The sequence below is a fragment of the Lissotriton vulgaris genome, chromosome 5 (genome assembly GCF_964263255.1).
Source record: "Lissotriton vulgaris chromosome 5, aLisVul1.2, whole genome shotgun sequence".
In the NCBI taxonomy this organism is placed as follows: Eukaryota; Metazoa; Chordata; class Amphibia; order Caudata; family Salamandridae; genus Lissotriton; species Lissotriton vulgaris.
In genome coordinates, this window is record NC_141693.1 from 988316559 (window position 1) to 988332219 (window position 15661).

Below are 15661 nucleotides of genomic sequence, written 5' to 3' on the forward strand. Positions count from 1 at the left end.
CGTGTCTAAGACAAGGCTTTGACTCCTGGACTGGCAGCACGTCATCAATTAGTACACAGTCATTTGTTTAAAAAAAAAAATTGATCTAAGGTATTGAACTGACCAAATGCCCCTTCCCACCATGGCCGATTAACTTTCCTGGGATTGACAGCAAATTAGAGATCAGTTACCAGGACTGCAAAGTGCCAAAGACAATCATATTAAAACAGTCCTAAATTATGCCTAGTAGCTGTATGTAAAAGTGATTACTTTTGCTTTGCAAAATCATTTCCCAAAGGCTCTTTATCTGATACTGCACACCACATAAGGAAGAGCTCGAAATACTCATATGTCGATCATAACTACATTTATTTAATAAAAACAATAATGGCAATCCCACAATCAATCTCTAACTAGTTTATATTTTCATGCCTCTCCCCGTCGGACACACTGTTCGATGATGTTTACCCCTGGTTAAGATGGCCGCTCTATTTTCTGCGCATGAATGTGTCCTGAAGGCGGCTCTCGATTTGTCGTTCATTCCGCCTCATCTTGCACTGCTGTGCTCTGATAGGCGCATCGCAGCGTCCAATCCCTGTCGCTGGAGGCACTGGTCCAGCCTGTCATCACATCTAGCGGCTAGAGTTTACCGATTACCGCTTGATCGGGAGATCCAAGACGTCCGGTCTCTTTTCAGACAATTCACTGTCCCTGCGAGTCTTCGCCTTTGGGTTGAAAATGACGGCTCATTCTTTCACTGCTCCGATGATCATCTTCACCACCTTTTGGGGCCTGATCGGCATCGCCGCGCCATGGTTCGTTCCCAAAGGTCCTAACAGAGGGTAAGCAACATGCCGCAAAACCGCCCCTCCCGACCTCTCCCGTCTTCCCTCCGAGAATGATGTCGTTACCAACCTTTTCCACTAATCGAATCCTTCTTTTTGCACCCCATTGCACATGCCAATGCGACCAGCTTTACTCTAAACTCCCTCCCCCGCCCCCTCCTCCACCATCGTAATTCATTTTCTAAATCATCACATAGGAACACCCTCCCAGTAGCTCACTACCGTTCTCACCACCCAAGGACACCTGGAGTGAATGTTCCCTTCACCTCTCACCCAAATGCCGTAATCTTACTGCCACACACCCACCTCCGTCAATCAAGTAAGATTTATAAATCGTGGCTAATCTCCCGATGGGGTATCTAGGCGCCAACAGGTCGGGAGGCTCATTCGAACAGCCGACTCTTGAGGGCCCCTCTGAAATCTGTAAGAGAAGTGATGGTCCGGAGTTTGGTGGGGAGGCTGGGCCAGGTCTTTGCTACGATATTGGAGAAGGAGCAACCCTACTTCTGCTTTACTCGCCGATGTCAGCACCATCGGTACTGCCAAATTATATACTGTTGTCCAGTGCTTTCAATGAAAATACAGAAGTGCAGTTACTCACTCTCTAGAGTACCTATTGTCTCCTGATAAGTGCTAGTAGTCTCCCATTAAATGTATTGCAGCAGTGCAGAAACTCTCTGTGAAGTTCAAGGAAACACGAGATGATGACTCAAGGCGGTGAACAAACAGAACGTGTTTATTAGAAGATACTATACTCCGTGACCTCAGCCACAGCCTCTCTCGCTGCTGTTGCCTCAGGGTGTCCCCGGCGCTCGCCTTGGAACGCTGGTCGTGGTGACATTCTAAGTGATGTCACCACGAGCAGCACCATCACACGCAGAGCCGCCGGGGGGAGGCAGAAGAGGGAGATACCACACATCCCCCTTCCCTGCAGGAATAGAAAACATTTGATAGAACAATGAGCAGGTAACAAAATGGAGAAAAACCTTCATTAGGCAGAATGACAATAGTTACATCATTACATATTGGTCGAAATGCCTGGGAGGTCTGATCACTCTCCTGTTGGGCCTGTCCCCTGGGAGAGGGACACCGGGCGGCCTCCTGCTGGCGAACCCCCTATCTAGTCTAGGACCACTCTCCCCCCCCCCCTTTGCACCTTCTGGGACTTCTACTGGAGGGTGGTACTTTACAACTCTCCCTAGGTTCCATATCTCTCCTTCTTGGGTTTTGACTGCATTCTTGAAGAGTTTTGTGATTTTTGTGGGACTGCTGTACTCTGACCAGCTTGCCTTCCCTGTGGGGGCTCTGATTTTGATGTTGTCTCCCACTTTGAAACCAACCTCCCGTGTGGCCTTTCGTTGGTCGTAGCCTTCTTTCCTCACTCTCATGGCTTGTTCATGCTTCCTCAAACTGTCCTTTTCTTTGGTTCGGTCCGACCACCCCTTGTGCCATTCCATCCACCCCGGGGCAAGCTTAGTGTTGGGTGTCCTTGCGCGGAGCAATTCGAACGGGGTGACACCCGTCGTCTGATGCGGCGTGAACCTGTATGCTTCCAAACGCCTCCACAACTCTTCTTTCCAACTTATACCACTTGCTTTGGCCAGCTGGATGCTCTCCTTGATGGTTTTGTTAAAGCGTTCGACCATGCCATTGGTTTCTGGGTGGTATAACGCGCATCTCTTGTGCTTGATGCCTCTTTCTTCCAGAAAGTCTTCCATCTCTTTTGGGCATAGTTGCACTCCGTTGTCGGTGAGGATGTTGCTGGGGAGTCCCTCCCGGATAAATACCTCCTGCAAGAATCCGATGACGGTCTTAGTCGTGACTTCGCTGGCGAGTTTTATCTCCGGCCACCGAGAATACAGATCCACGAGCACCAAGATGTAAGGTGTCCGCTGTTCCCCAGACATCGGGCCCAAGATGTCTAAAGCCAACTCGTCCCATGGTCCTGACGGGGGCGGTCTACACACCATGGGTGGTGTCTGTTGCTTCAAGACCTTGTCGCTATTGCAGCACGGGATGCATCCCCTGATTTTCCTTTCCGTGATCAGGTCCATGTTCGGCCACCAATAGCTCTCCCTGAGTCTTTGCTTGGTCTTAGTGATACCTAAATGTCCTTCGTGAGCTATCTCGACCAGGTTGTCTCTAACAGTAGCTGGTGGTACGAGTCTTGTTCCCCTGAACAGGCATCCGTCGACAATGGTTAACTCGTCCTTCACAGCCTGGAAAGGCCGCAGGTCTTCATCACGTTTGTCCCCGTGCTTCCATCCATCTCTCACTCTTCTGCAAACTTCTTCCATGGTCTTGTCCTCTTCTTGTGCCTTTCTCCACGTTTCTTCACCCAACGCCTTCTGGATGGTGCAGACATTCTCAACCATGAATCCCTCTTCATCTTCATCTGTTTTGTCTCGCAGTTCACTTGCTTCTGCATCACTGACAAGCCTGGACAGGCAGTCAGCTGCAAGGTTTTGCGTTCCTGGAACATACTCGACATTGAATGTGTACTCCTGGAGACTGACCACCCAACGCCTTATCCTACTGGAGATGGCATCCAATCCCTTCTTGCTGAACACTTCTACCAACGGTTTGTGGTCGGTTCGGAGGGTGAACTGCGTACCCCACAGGAAGTCTCTGAATTTGCCTACTGCCCATGATACCGCCAATGCCTCTTTTTCAATGACTGAGTAGTTGTTCTCAGATTTTTGGAGTGACCTCGAGGCAAAGGCCACGGTTTCTTCTCCTTCCACACCTTTCTGGGTAAGAACCGCTCCCAACCCTTTTGCACTTGCATCAGTGGTGAGGATCGTTGTCCGGCCGGGCATGTAGGACTTCAAACTAGGGGCTTCCGCAAGAGCTCTCCTTACATCCTCGAACTCGCTCTGGCATTCTTGGCTCCATTTGAACTCGTTTTCTTTCTTAAGCAACAGCCTGATGGCGTAAGTCCTGCCTGCTAAGTTTCTAATGAACTTTCCATAAAACTCCAACATCCCCATGAATGATTTGATCTCGTCTTTGTTCTTGGGCGGTGACAGATTCACAATGGTGTCCTGGAGCTCGACCTTGGGACGTATGCCTTCTGCTGTAATCTTGTGACCCAGGAAATCTAACTCGGCACAGCTAAAAACGCATTTGTTCTTCTTCACGGTGAGACCCTGGGACAAAAACCTCCTCAGTACACATCTCAGTCTCTGATCATGCTCAACTTTGTTCTTTGCAAACACCAGCACGTCATCTTGGTAACACATGACGCCCGGGATGCCCTTCAGGATGTTGCCCATGATTCTTTGGAAAACGGCAGCCGCCGAGACTAGGCCGAAAGGCATCCTTTTGAACTTGTAAGCGCCCATGGGTGTCACAAAAGCAGTGAGTTCTTGAGACTCCTCGTGAAGTTTTATCTGGAAATAGGCCGAGGTGAGATCGAGGGTGGAAAACACCTTGGCACCCTCTAGCATGCTCATCATTTGGGTGATGTTCGGCAAGGGGTATCGGTCAACGACGACCTCTTTGTTGAGTGCCCTCAAATCAATGCAGAGCCGGACCGACCCATCCTTTTTCTTCGCTGCCACGATGGGCGCCAACCATTCGGTCGCCTCCACAGGTTCGATAACTCCAGCCTTGCACAGTTTCTCCAGTTCAGTTCTGACCTCCTCCTGAATGGCTATGGGGAGTCTTCTGACTTTTGCCACAACGGGCTTGGCATCCTTCTTCAATTTGATTTTGTGGCAGTAGTTCTTCAAACACCCAAGCCTCTCCCTAAATACCTCTTCAAATTCTCTTGTGATGTCAGCCTCACCTTCCTGTATCTCCTGTATCAAAATCTGGGGATTGCTGTTGGGATTGAGGTACACCCCTAACCCTTTTTGTGCACGCCACCCCAAAATGTTGTCCCCTACAGTGGACACATATACCTTTGAGACAGTAGACCTGTTCCTGTACACAATTTCACTCAGGAAGTACCCTTTCATGGAGATGGGGCGCCCCGCATACCCTCCTGGTCTCAGGTCTAACCTCCTCAAGATTATCTTGCCTTTTGACACACGTGAGAACTCATTGGCATTAATGATGGTTATACGAGAACAAGAGTCAAACAAAGCATCTAACTCGACATTCCCAACTTTTATGGTGTCTTTAGGACTTTCAACTTGTTCTTCTTCTACCTGCGCTGTAACCTCTTTACCCAAAGGGTTTCTGGGACCTGGCGTCTTCAACTCTTTTACTTGTACAACAAATTTGTCGCTCACCACATTCGTTCTGTCCCTATTCTGTCTACTGGCCCCTTGCCCACTCTTGCAAAACTGCTTGAAATGGCCCTTCTTACCGCACTTGTTGCATGTAAACCTGAGGGCGGGACACTCCTTGTCGTTGGCTAGGTGCCCTTGTTTCCCACACCTGTAGCAGGTACCTTTGTATGACCCTCCCGGTCTGCTTTCCTTCTGCTCTTTGCCCACTGCCTTCTGACCTTTAACAACAGACACAGTCTCGCATTCGGTCACTATCTCACTGACATTGGTCTTGTCATCATTCTTCTTCTCCCCTGCATCTTGCTTAATCTCCTTGACGCACTGTAACATGTGCTCTACCTGCTTGGCTATGATAAGAACCTCTCTCAAGGGCGGGTCATCTTTAAGCCATAGCTCCTCACGCACTCGCTCCATCCTGCAGGTCAAAACAAACTGGTCCCTAATCCTCTCCTCGCTTGCTCCCCCAAACTTGCACGTGGCAGCTAACTTCCTCAACTCAGACACAAAATCCTCAATAGACTCCCCCTCCTTTTGTGCCCTTTTACCAAAATGGTACCTCTCCATAATAGTGCTGGTCTTGGGGAGGTAGTGCAAATCTAACTTCTTTAGACTAACTTCAAATTCATTCAGACCCCTTGCCTCCTGTGCCCCTAAATCCGGGAGATGGTCTAGGACTTCCTCACCCTCTGCGCCCAAATAATAGGCCAGTAATGCAACCTTTCTTTCTAGACCTAAGTTTGGCCCACATACCGTAGCATAATTTAGGAACACTTTTTTCCATTTCTTCCACAAGATGGTGGGGTCCCCTGGGTTGGTCAGGAAGAAGGGTGGAGGAGTCACACTTTGCATGCTTAATGTGCAATATGCAGAAAGAAATGTTTCCCCTCAAATATAGAACAACACCCACAACAGATACTATGACAATTATAATGCAGCAAGTAGCATCCACTATGATAAGTACACATACAATACTTCAAATTCCCACATTGACAAAGAACAGGAGTGAACGGTGAGAAGAAAGCTTGCACGATACTTAATGGTAAGAGTGAAAGAGAAAACTATTTTTTTTTTCTTGGGGAAAGATGCAGAAGTCTTAACCAAGGAATAGCGCTGGTTATACTGTCAGTTTCCTGTGATGCACACCACTACGCTGTACCCAAAATTAGTGTGGCCTGACTTTACCCATACAGGGATGAAGATGGGAAGCACAGGGTTGGACCTATTCAGCGCATAAGATGAGTACTGTTCAGCACGAGGCCCGTGCACATTCAAAGTTGTTCCAATGTAGTGCTTCAAAACGTGCCACCACACCAAATTGTTCTCCCCAATGCTTTTCCACTTCCCACGCCGCGCTGTCACATAAACATCCAGTCATTTACAAATGTGGCATGGGTTATCCGAATCGGAGGCTCTGTCATGCTGTGCTCCTAAGCTCTTTTCTCCTACTACGTCGCGCTCCTCATTATAACGCAGCGCTGGCAAGTTCACGTTTTATGTCAGCAACTGCTCTGCTTCCTCGTCAAAATGCGGCAGGGAGTAATGTGCTAATACTCTCTTCACACGCTGCTTAGAGGTGCAAGGAGACACGCGCCACTATCGCAGGGTTGTGTGAGGAGGAAGAGTTCACCCAACGAAGTCTGGCTGGAACACCTGAGATGCGTCAACACACAGCGCTGCTCAGTTGCTGTAAAAGACGAATTAAAAGGGGCGCGCCGTGAAAGTCTTTGAAGGAGCACAGTCTTTCACGTAAGTCTCTAAACTGGCGGTGTCTTAATATTCCGCTGGCAGGCTCATACAAAGCAGGAAGGTCGCTTCCCTCTTGTTGCCGGTGTCAAGGCTCGCCACAGTCACCACGTGGGCGGAGGGTCTAAGGGCAGCGCGCAGGGTCAGCAAATAGGCGTACCTCACCTCAATGTGAATGAGACTTCACACGTTCTTCCCCGGCCACTTCAGCTGCTTATGGCTTCTCTCAGCTCTCCATGCTACAGTCAGTAGCGCCGCAACCCGACACCTTTCTCAGCCAGCCGGCCGGGTTTTCAAAGTTCAGCTGTGCTTCTTCCTTCTTTTCTTCGGACAGCTTCTGGGCGTGTTGAGGTCACAAGAGGCTTTAACCCTCGTCGCCAGTGTGAAGTTCAAGGAAACACGAGATGATGACTCAAGGCGGTGAACAAACAGAACGTGTTTATTAGAAGATACTATACTCCGTGACCTCAGCCACAGCCTCTCTCGCTGCTGTCGCCTCAGGGTGTCCCCGGCGCTCGCCTTGGAACGCTGGTCGTGGTGACATTCTAAGTGATGTCACCACGAGCAGCACCATCACACGCAGAGCCGCCGGGGGGAGGCAGAAGAGGGAGATACCACACTCTCCTTTTCAAATAGAAGAAGTGCAGGTACTCCGTACGGGACAGTACCTGCCCATTTAAATCACTGCTGTTTTCTTAGCGCTTTCTGTGTTTTGGATCCTGTATTCCTGCCTTCTTTGTATTATTTATTTTGTAGGGCAGGCTTATCTAAGGAATAGCTCATGAGCTACTGGTAGCGCTCAATTTACTTGTAACGAACTCTCCTGTTTTAAGTCTAGCCTGCTAAATTAGAACCTTTTGCTTGGATGAATGAATATATGTATACCAAAATTGAAAAGTGCGTGTCAAAGACAACACGTTTTTTTATAAAGAGTACTTTATAGCACACTTGCACAAAATACAGAGACAATTATGATTGCATTTATATAGCGCTTACTACCCCTGATGAGGCGTTGAAGTGCTTTTTCAGTGAGTAACCCGCTGCTCTGAAATGATGAAATACTATAGGCAGTTATGAAATTAATTTGATTTGAGCAGTGGAAATATGAGTTTGTTATTTTTATTGAAAAAGGATAGCGAAGTGATAGAGGATGGAATGATTTATATTTATATAGCGCTTGCTAACCTTGATGAAGTGTCAAAGCGCTTTTCGTCGGGTAGCACGCTACTCCGGAACTCAAACAGTATAAGTGGGGATTTAGTAAAGGGAAATATGAAATTAATTTGAGCAGTGGACATATTAGTCTGTTAGTTGGATTGAAAAGGATAGTGAAGGGATAGAAGAGGGAAGGGTCTATAAAGTTTTTTTTAAAAGTTTTATTTTGAACTCATAGCAGCAGTAGGAGGAGGCAAGCATTTGTTATGGTGAGTGCACCCCTGAAATAGAAATGGACCATAGTGTGTGTCAAGTTTGTGTACTCTAGCACTTGCTTTTTAACTTCCTCATTAATGATTTTGGCACCATCCTCACAGATTTGGATCTTGAGGTCCCAAAAATATGAGGTGTAAAATTGGCATTACTACACTTTACTGACAACGTACCATATGTACGCGGATGACACCAAGCTATATCTCAAAATTGCCTCTCCAGATGACATTATATCCCTCAATTCTAACCTACAAAATACACACCTCTGGCTCACGGTTAACTACTTTAAACTCAACGCTGCTGAAACAGAATTTCTTCTCATCTCTCCACCAAATAACATCAAGATTGATCTGTGGCTGAATCATCTTACAGCCCTCAAATGCTCGCCCCACATCATAGACTCTGCCAGATCCTTAGGTATTACATTAGACAAACACATCAAAATGCAGGGTCACATTAGTGCTGCCATCAAAGAAGCAAACTACCAACTGAGCATTCTGCGGAAACTGAAACCATACCTATCTCATGAAGATCCAAAACAAGCGGTCCAAGCCCTTGTATTACCCAGATTGGATTACGGTAGTGCCACACTATGTGACCTACCTAAATACAAACTAGCACCTCTAAGAGCCTCTCTCAATGCAGCAGCAAGACCTGTCCTCCGAACTAAAAGAAATGCACACATCTCACCAGCCATAAAAACCTTAAATTGGCTACCATATGAAGCAAGAATCCAACTGAAAATTGCTTGCATGACGCACAAAGCGTTACACTTCAACACCCCCAGTTACCTGGCCCAAAAGCTAGAAAAATCAGGGGGCAGCAGATCCTCACGAATTACGCTCACCTTGTTGCTGAAACCCCAACGAACCCACAAAAAGAAAACTGGGGCTAGAGCATTCTCGGCTGTCGCTCCCAAGATATGGAACTCTTTACCGCCAGACCTTCGCCTAATTTCCTCCACCTACGCCTTTAAAAGCGAAGCCAAATCATATCTACTGACTAAGTTCTTACCCTAAATCTTCATATCGTTGACATTGAATGGATTCAGATAGCAAACTCTTATGTAGACTATCCTGCCTAGTACTTGCTTTATTCTACTCCAACCACTGTAAGCCTATTCTTAATCGTTGATTAGTTTCTCTTGCGCTTGTTTTCATGTTGATCAGACCAAGTGCTAATTGTGTTATCTCCATGTAAAGCGCTCTGATACCCTCGAGGGTCACATTGGCGCTATACAAAACTTTTTAAATAAATAAGATCAAGCCCAAGACACTCTCATTAATCTGGGGCTGCACTGCTGACCCACCAGATGCCCAAAGTCAGGCAACTAAAACAGACAATACACCCATTGCAATACAAGGAATTTGGGAACAGATGGTTCCACGCTCAAAGCTCCTCCTTCTAAGGCACATTTCATTTACTCCTCCGATATGATGACAGTTTGATGAAATTAAGCGAGTATCTGAAAACTAATCTCGACCTATGCACTGGCGCCTGCTGCCACTAATTGGGTTCTACAGCCCTCTCATATAGTTACCAGCTCAGCTTATTATCCTTCTACACGCTTTTTGTAAACTTTCTCCAGAAAAGAGCTCAGGAGGGATCTCTTGGTTGCTCCAGTGCTATATAAAAAACATAAATAAAATAAAATAAAATCATATATAGCAACCTTATGATTTCCCTCAAAAATAAGAAATCGGAAGTAAAGGATGTATAGATAAAAAATCAAAGTCTCTAATATGTATTCCTCATGAATTACATATTTAACGCTGTAATGTAATGGGTGAGGTAAAAAGGCCTACGTGTTGTGTTGCCCCACGATGATTCCCATGGTGAACAAGTATTTATATAAGGTTCATAATTGTAATTCTCATTGTGACCCCAATTAATCAGCTGACTCCGTTTGTTTTAAATCGTTTTTTTCTTTATGGACGATTTTTGTGAAACCGATGCATAGTTAAGTCTGCATGTAATATGTTGATATTTGTATGACTTTTTACTGCAATGATTAACCTCACCAGCGCGGCGCAAATTCGTGCACTGTGCTGAACGTTCCATTAGGCTTATGGAACCATGACGGAATGGTTCCGTCATCAGCACAGGTCAACCGACGCTCATGACGGAACCGTTCCGTCATGAGCATCGAAGGGGTTAAGAAAATAGTTAAACCATGTAACACTATGGAAGTAATTATGTTTACTAGTTCACTCATTTGGGTATCCTGTATATTTTGCTTTTAAAACATAATAAACATAAAACGAAGAATGAGAGCTGTGTCGGAAATGACAGTGGATGTGCGCTTTCAAAAACCTCTGCGTGTTACTCAATTACACAAAACCCAGAACAGTTGCAGACTGTCGAGGTCAGTGCAAAACTGACAATGGGGCACTAAACAGACACAGTTTTTACAATCTACTTAATTCATGTTGTCATTCACATAAATAAACACCAGGAGTGAAAAAGATGTGTCTACCCGTTTAGATAATTACAAATTAATCTAGGACAAACAATTTTACTGGGAGCACGTGCATAATTCTTATTTACAGTAATGTAATGTAATGTAATGTAATGTAAAAAGGATTTGTAGAGCGCTGCGTTCACCGGACGGTTTCTTGGCGCTGATCACTAACCCATGAAGAGGCAGAGAGGGGAGAAAGGAGAGCATTATGTATAGACACCACGGAAAAGGTGAGTTTTTAGGAGAGACCGAAAGTGAAGGTAAGAAGAGGAGAGTCTGAGGTCTAGAGGTAGAGAGTTCCAGAGTGAGGGGGCCAGGAAGGAGAATCTAAGGCCTCCGTGCTTTTTTCGCCTGAACCTAGGTGTCTGGAGAAGGGCGTGATGGGAGGAGCGGAGGTGTCTGGGGGGGGGCGTATGGATGAAGAAGAGAGGAGATGAAAGAGGGGCCGATGCCAGCCAGGGATTTATGGGTTAGGCAGCCAAGTTTGAACTTGCAGCGTTCCGACACAGGAAGCCAATGAAGGGCTTTAAGGAGGGGACGGACGTGGTGATGTTTTGGCTGACGGTAGATGAGACAGGCAGCCTGATTCTGGATTAACTGAAGTCTCTTTATTTGGTATTGCGGAATGCCTGCGTATAGGGCGTTGGCGTAGTCAATCCGGGAGATGACTAGCGCCAGCAGCGCCAAGGTGAGAGCTTCAGTGGTCAGGAAGTGAGCTATTTTCCGGATTTTTCTGAGCTGGTGGAAGCAGGAGGATACTGTGGCACTGATCTGATGGTTCATGGAAAGATCTTGTGAAATGTAGACCCCTAGGCTTTTTACTTTTTCGGCGGGACTAGGAGGGGGGCCGAGGGAAAGGGGCCAAAAGGTGGAGTTCCATGGGTTGGCTGAGCCTCCGACAAGAACGAGCTCCGTCTTGTCGGGGTTGAGCTTAAGGTGGTGAGCGCCCATCTAGTCACTGATATGGCAGAGGGTGGACTGGAAATCCTGGGCCGCTTCCTGCGAGTCAAGGTTGAAGATGAGCTGGATGTCATCTGCATAATTAAATGCAGTGACATTCCTGCCCCGGAGGGAGCGGATCAGGGGGGTAAGGTATAAATTAAAAAGGAGTGGGGACAAAGACGAGCCCTGCGGGACTCCGCAGGTGAGTTTCATCCTATCCGCCGAGAATTGGGAGATTCGAACAGATTGGTGGCGGTTCGTCAAAAAGGAACGAACCCAGTCAAGGGCCGTCCCTCCAATACCAGCCTCCTTGACACGGTCGACCAAGATGGAGTGGTCGACCGTGTCAAAGGCTGCCGACAGGTCCAGGAGGATTAAGGCTTGGCTGGCGTTAGAGTCAGCACCTCTGCGGAGTTCCTCCATTACAGAGAGAATGACCGCCTCGGTTGAGTAGGCTGGTCTGAACCCAGCCTGTTGAGGGTCCAGGAAGTTGGAGTCCTCAACGAAGGAGCTGAGGATGCTGGTGACATATGACTCAAGTACCTTGCTAAGGTAGGGAAGGAGGGAAATGGGACGGAAGTTGGCCATGATTGTAGGATCGGCGCTGGGTTTCTTCAAGATGGGTACTACTTCCGCATTCTTAAACTGACTGGGAACCTCGCCGAGCAGAAGGGAGTTGTTCAAAAGGGCCAGTGGAGGGGTGGGACAGGCTGAGAAGGCAGCCCGGAGAATCGCGGGGGGGGCAGCAATCTGTGGGGGAACCAGAGGAGACTTTTTTAAGTAGACTAATGAAGACTTCTTCTGATATCGGGGGGAACTGAGTCAAGGATTGAGGGTTGACAGAGGGTGCAGCCTCAGTTGAGGGTGCAGCCGGGGGAGTGGAGGAGATGCAGTCTGGCTGAAAGATGTGAAACTCTGTCAGCTAATCGTCATTCTTCCCCATGTAACAATCCACACACACATTCCTTCCTTAACCCACAGACTTTGTATGTCATTTCTGTTATATTAAAATTATAGCAATGCAATATTTTATATTGTAATTTCTAATTTCAGGTATCTGCTTACTCTTATGTCTTTGACTGTAATCCTCTTTATATGGTACCTTATGTGTTTTCCATCCTTTGTGTGTTTCAGAGTGATAATCACAATGCTGGTGACTACAGCGGTGTGCTGCTATCTCTTGTAAGTACTTTATATTTTTACACCATCTGGCCTCCTTTGCTCAGTATTGTCCACTCTCCAGTGTATCTGTTCTAGTTACTGCGGAAAAGAGAGGTAACCAGACAGCCGCAAAAATACTTGGGAGTAGAAAGAGCACCTTCATGATCATCAGCCAGGCTTCAGCTGATAAGAGCATCTCACTTTTCCCTGGTAAAATGCTTGAATTAGTTTTGAAGTGCGCTAGTAATTTTATTGAGAGCAGTTGGGCACCAACCTAATCAGTGGGAGCTTTGAGAAGGTCAGAGTTTGAATTTCACATAGTCCACTTTGTCATGAGATGGTAAAGCTCTTTATTTGTTATCAACATTATCAACCAGTGCTTAATTTGAGTCTGTGATTTCCAGCACCTAATCCGTCGACACTGGCGCTTATAATGCAAACTGGACCCCACGGTGCGCTTTTCATGAGCACCAATTACGAACACATTCATATTTCATTTTTGTAATAGGCCCTCGGAGATTAAGTGATTTGCCCAGAATCACAGGATGTTGACCCTACGCCACGACTCCAACCTGGTTCCACAGCTCCAAAGTTAGCATCTCTGGCCCTTATGCCACAGGTACTACACTCTTCCCACTTGTAGGGGTTTTGTTAGTTCTGTTATAGGCGATGCTAATAGGAGCAATGGTCTTGTGGAAGCTGCCTCCTGACGAGAGCCCCAGCAAATTAACCACTGTTATCAACAACTGGTTACTGCAATCAAGGTCATCTATTCTCTCTTAGGTTATCACAACCTTGTACAAGTCAAGCCTTATTTTCAGCCGAAAAGTGAATTCCCCCTACTCTTCAGCACACTGGACAATCCCAGGTCCAAGCATGTCTCTTCGACATGAAGCTGGTCAAATATATAGCTGGGCTCTGAACCAACACAGAATTACATGAAATATTAATTGATAAAATGTCATTCAAAACCTATATCTCCAAGGAATGTCACACAGCTTGGTGTAAGCCTCCCAGTTCTATGTAGAATAGCGTTTCCCAAACTATGTCACGACTGACCATCCGATTTTTGGTGAGTCGCGAAAGTCCAAGCAATAAAAAAAGATGCTTTGAGTATTTATCTTGTCACATATGCTGAGCTTAAAAGACAGAGGTCAAATGTCCGGCTATGTCTTTTGAGAGATTGCTGCTTATGTTTTTTAACACAGGGATTGGTGCTTACACTCTACTCTCACTTTGCAATCAGAGAAAGTCAGAAAAGTAAAGTGAATCTTGCTGGTATACAGGAAGTGTGAAAGTAAAGGCTGTAGGAGGTCCTTTTTTGTAAGACACACCAACATGTAAATTACCTGTAAATGAACTGTACATATTCAGCAGTTAGGAAAGCATAAATGAAGGACTTTTTTTAAATTCTCGAGTGTGATGGAAACAAAGATTTTAATTGGATCAAAACAGATCAAGACACTTTACTTGGTGATGCACAAATGTTAAATATTCACTGAAATCCGATTTGAACACATTATTTGTGTACAACATAGTCTTAATAGTAACACTGTATGTCTGCAAATTTATTGTCCATTTCAATTAAAAATGTGCTGTCTTTAAGTGACAGTGCACTACCCTTTGATGCTTTAGATACACTGCAAAAATCACCTGTCTCATGTCCATTAAAGCTAGGTGGGTTGTAAAAGTTTATCATTCTAAAAATTGGGCCGAGGTTCCAAAAAGTTCGGGAAGCACGGACATGGAATAAAACCACAACTATCAAACTAATTCGAAAATGACTATATAAACACTGGTCCCCTCCCAGTTGGATGGTGAAAGCACACTGCTTACTGGCATTCCTGACCCCGGCATTCCTGACCCCACTCCGACTTTACTGAAGAGCTGCAGGCCACTTAGTCAATGGACTAAATAAATACCACATCACTCCACCCCCTGCTAGATTTATATTGTCTGCCCTTCCAGGCCTCTATTATATTTAAGACTTGGTATATCATTTGGAAGGCACTAATAAGCAGCAACTCCACCCTATCTGGAAGAAAAACTATACTTTTCCAGAGTCCACTGTAAGGCAAGAGACCATTATGTTGTCAGAAACTATAAAAATGCAGAAATGAGAAGACCAGCATCTTCAACTATGATCTAGAACACCATTCCTCCAAACTTCAGTGTACAATGCAATTTGTGAAGACTTTGAGAAGATGGGCCGGCACAGGTATTATGTTCACAAGCATAATTGTTTATGGGTGGGAAGGGTACTTGGAGAGGGAGTCATCTGAGATGAGCATTGTGAAAGCAGATAAAAGTCGTTAGGAGGGCTAATGGAGTCCACAGTAGTATATACACTGGTTTGAGTTTGAGGCAAAAACGTTATCTATGTGCCAGGATTTCTTTCTTTACATTTGATACTTTCTTTCACTTTTTACTATTGTAATCTGCTAATTGTTTGGGAAAAAACAATACATTCAATTAAATACAAATTCAGCCTGAATTGCAGTCATGAGACCACTAGGACCTTCTCGAAAATAAGTTGACGTTATGTTTACTTAACATTTGTAACATAAGGAGTGATAAACTAGAAATAGTCAATGGCGTACTGGAAGCAAAGGTTTATACCCGAGTAGTACAGCTGGAAATTATCTTTAAAATATGTGGCCTGCCACCACATGTCTGTGCACGTCCAGTGGGAAGTAGTGATTAAAATTAATTAAATATATTGTGCCCGATAGGTGGCGCACTGGTGAATGGCTGCCTTCGCGTGAGGCTCCCACCGCCCGGCGATTAAAATCCGGATAATTATGCTCATCTGTGCAGCGGGACCTCCGATGCATGTCCCTCGAGTTTGGGCCGAATCGGTGACT

The 15661-nt window shown here is 45.9% G+C and overlaps 1 protein-coding gene across 1 annotated transcript in view; it reads left to right on the top strand.

Annotated features, from left to right (window-relative positions):
* Positions 1–563: 563 nt before the first annotated feature.
* ATP6V0E2 (ATPase H+ transporting V0 subunit e2) overlaps positions 564–15661 on the top strand; it is a 51872-nt gene continuing 36774 nt past the window's right edge. Inside the window, exons 1-2 of the mRNA XM_086922598.1 lie at positions 564–821; positions 12771–12818. Coding sequence (XP_086778724.1) covers positions 718–821; positions 12771–12818 — 152 coding nt within the window. The 5' untranslated portion in view covers positions 564–717. The remainder of the gene's footprint in view (positions 822–12770; positions 12819–15661) is intronic.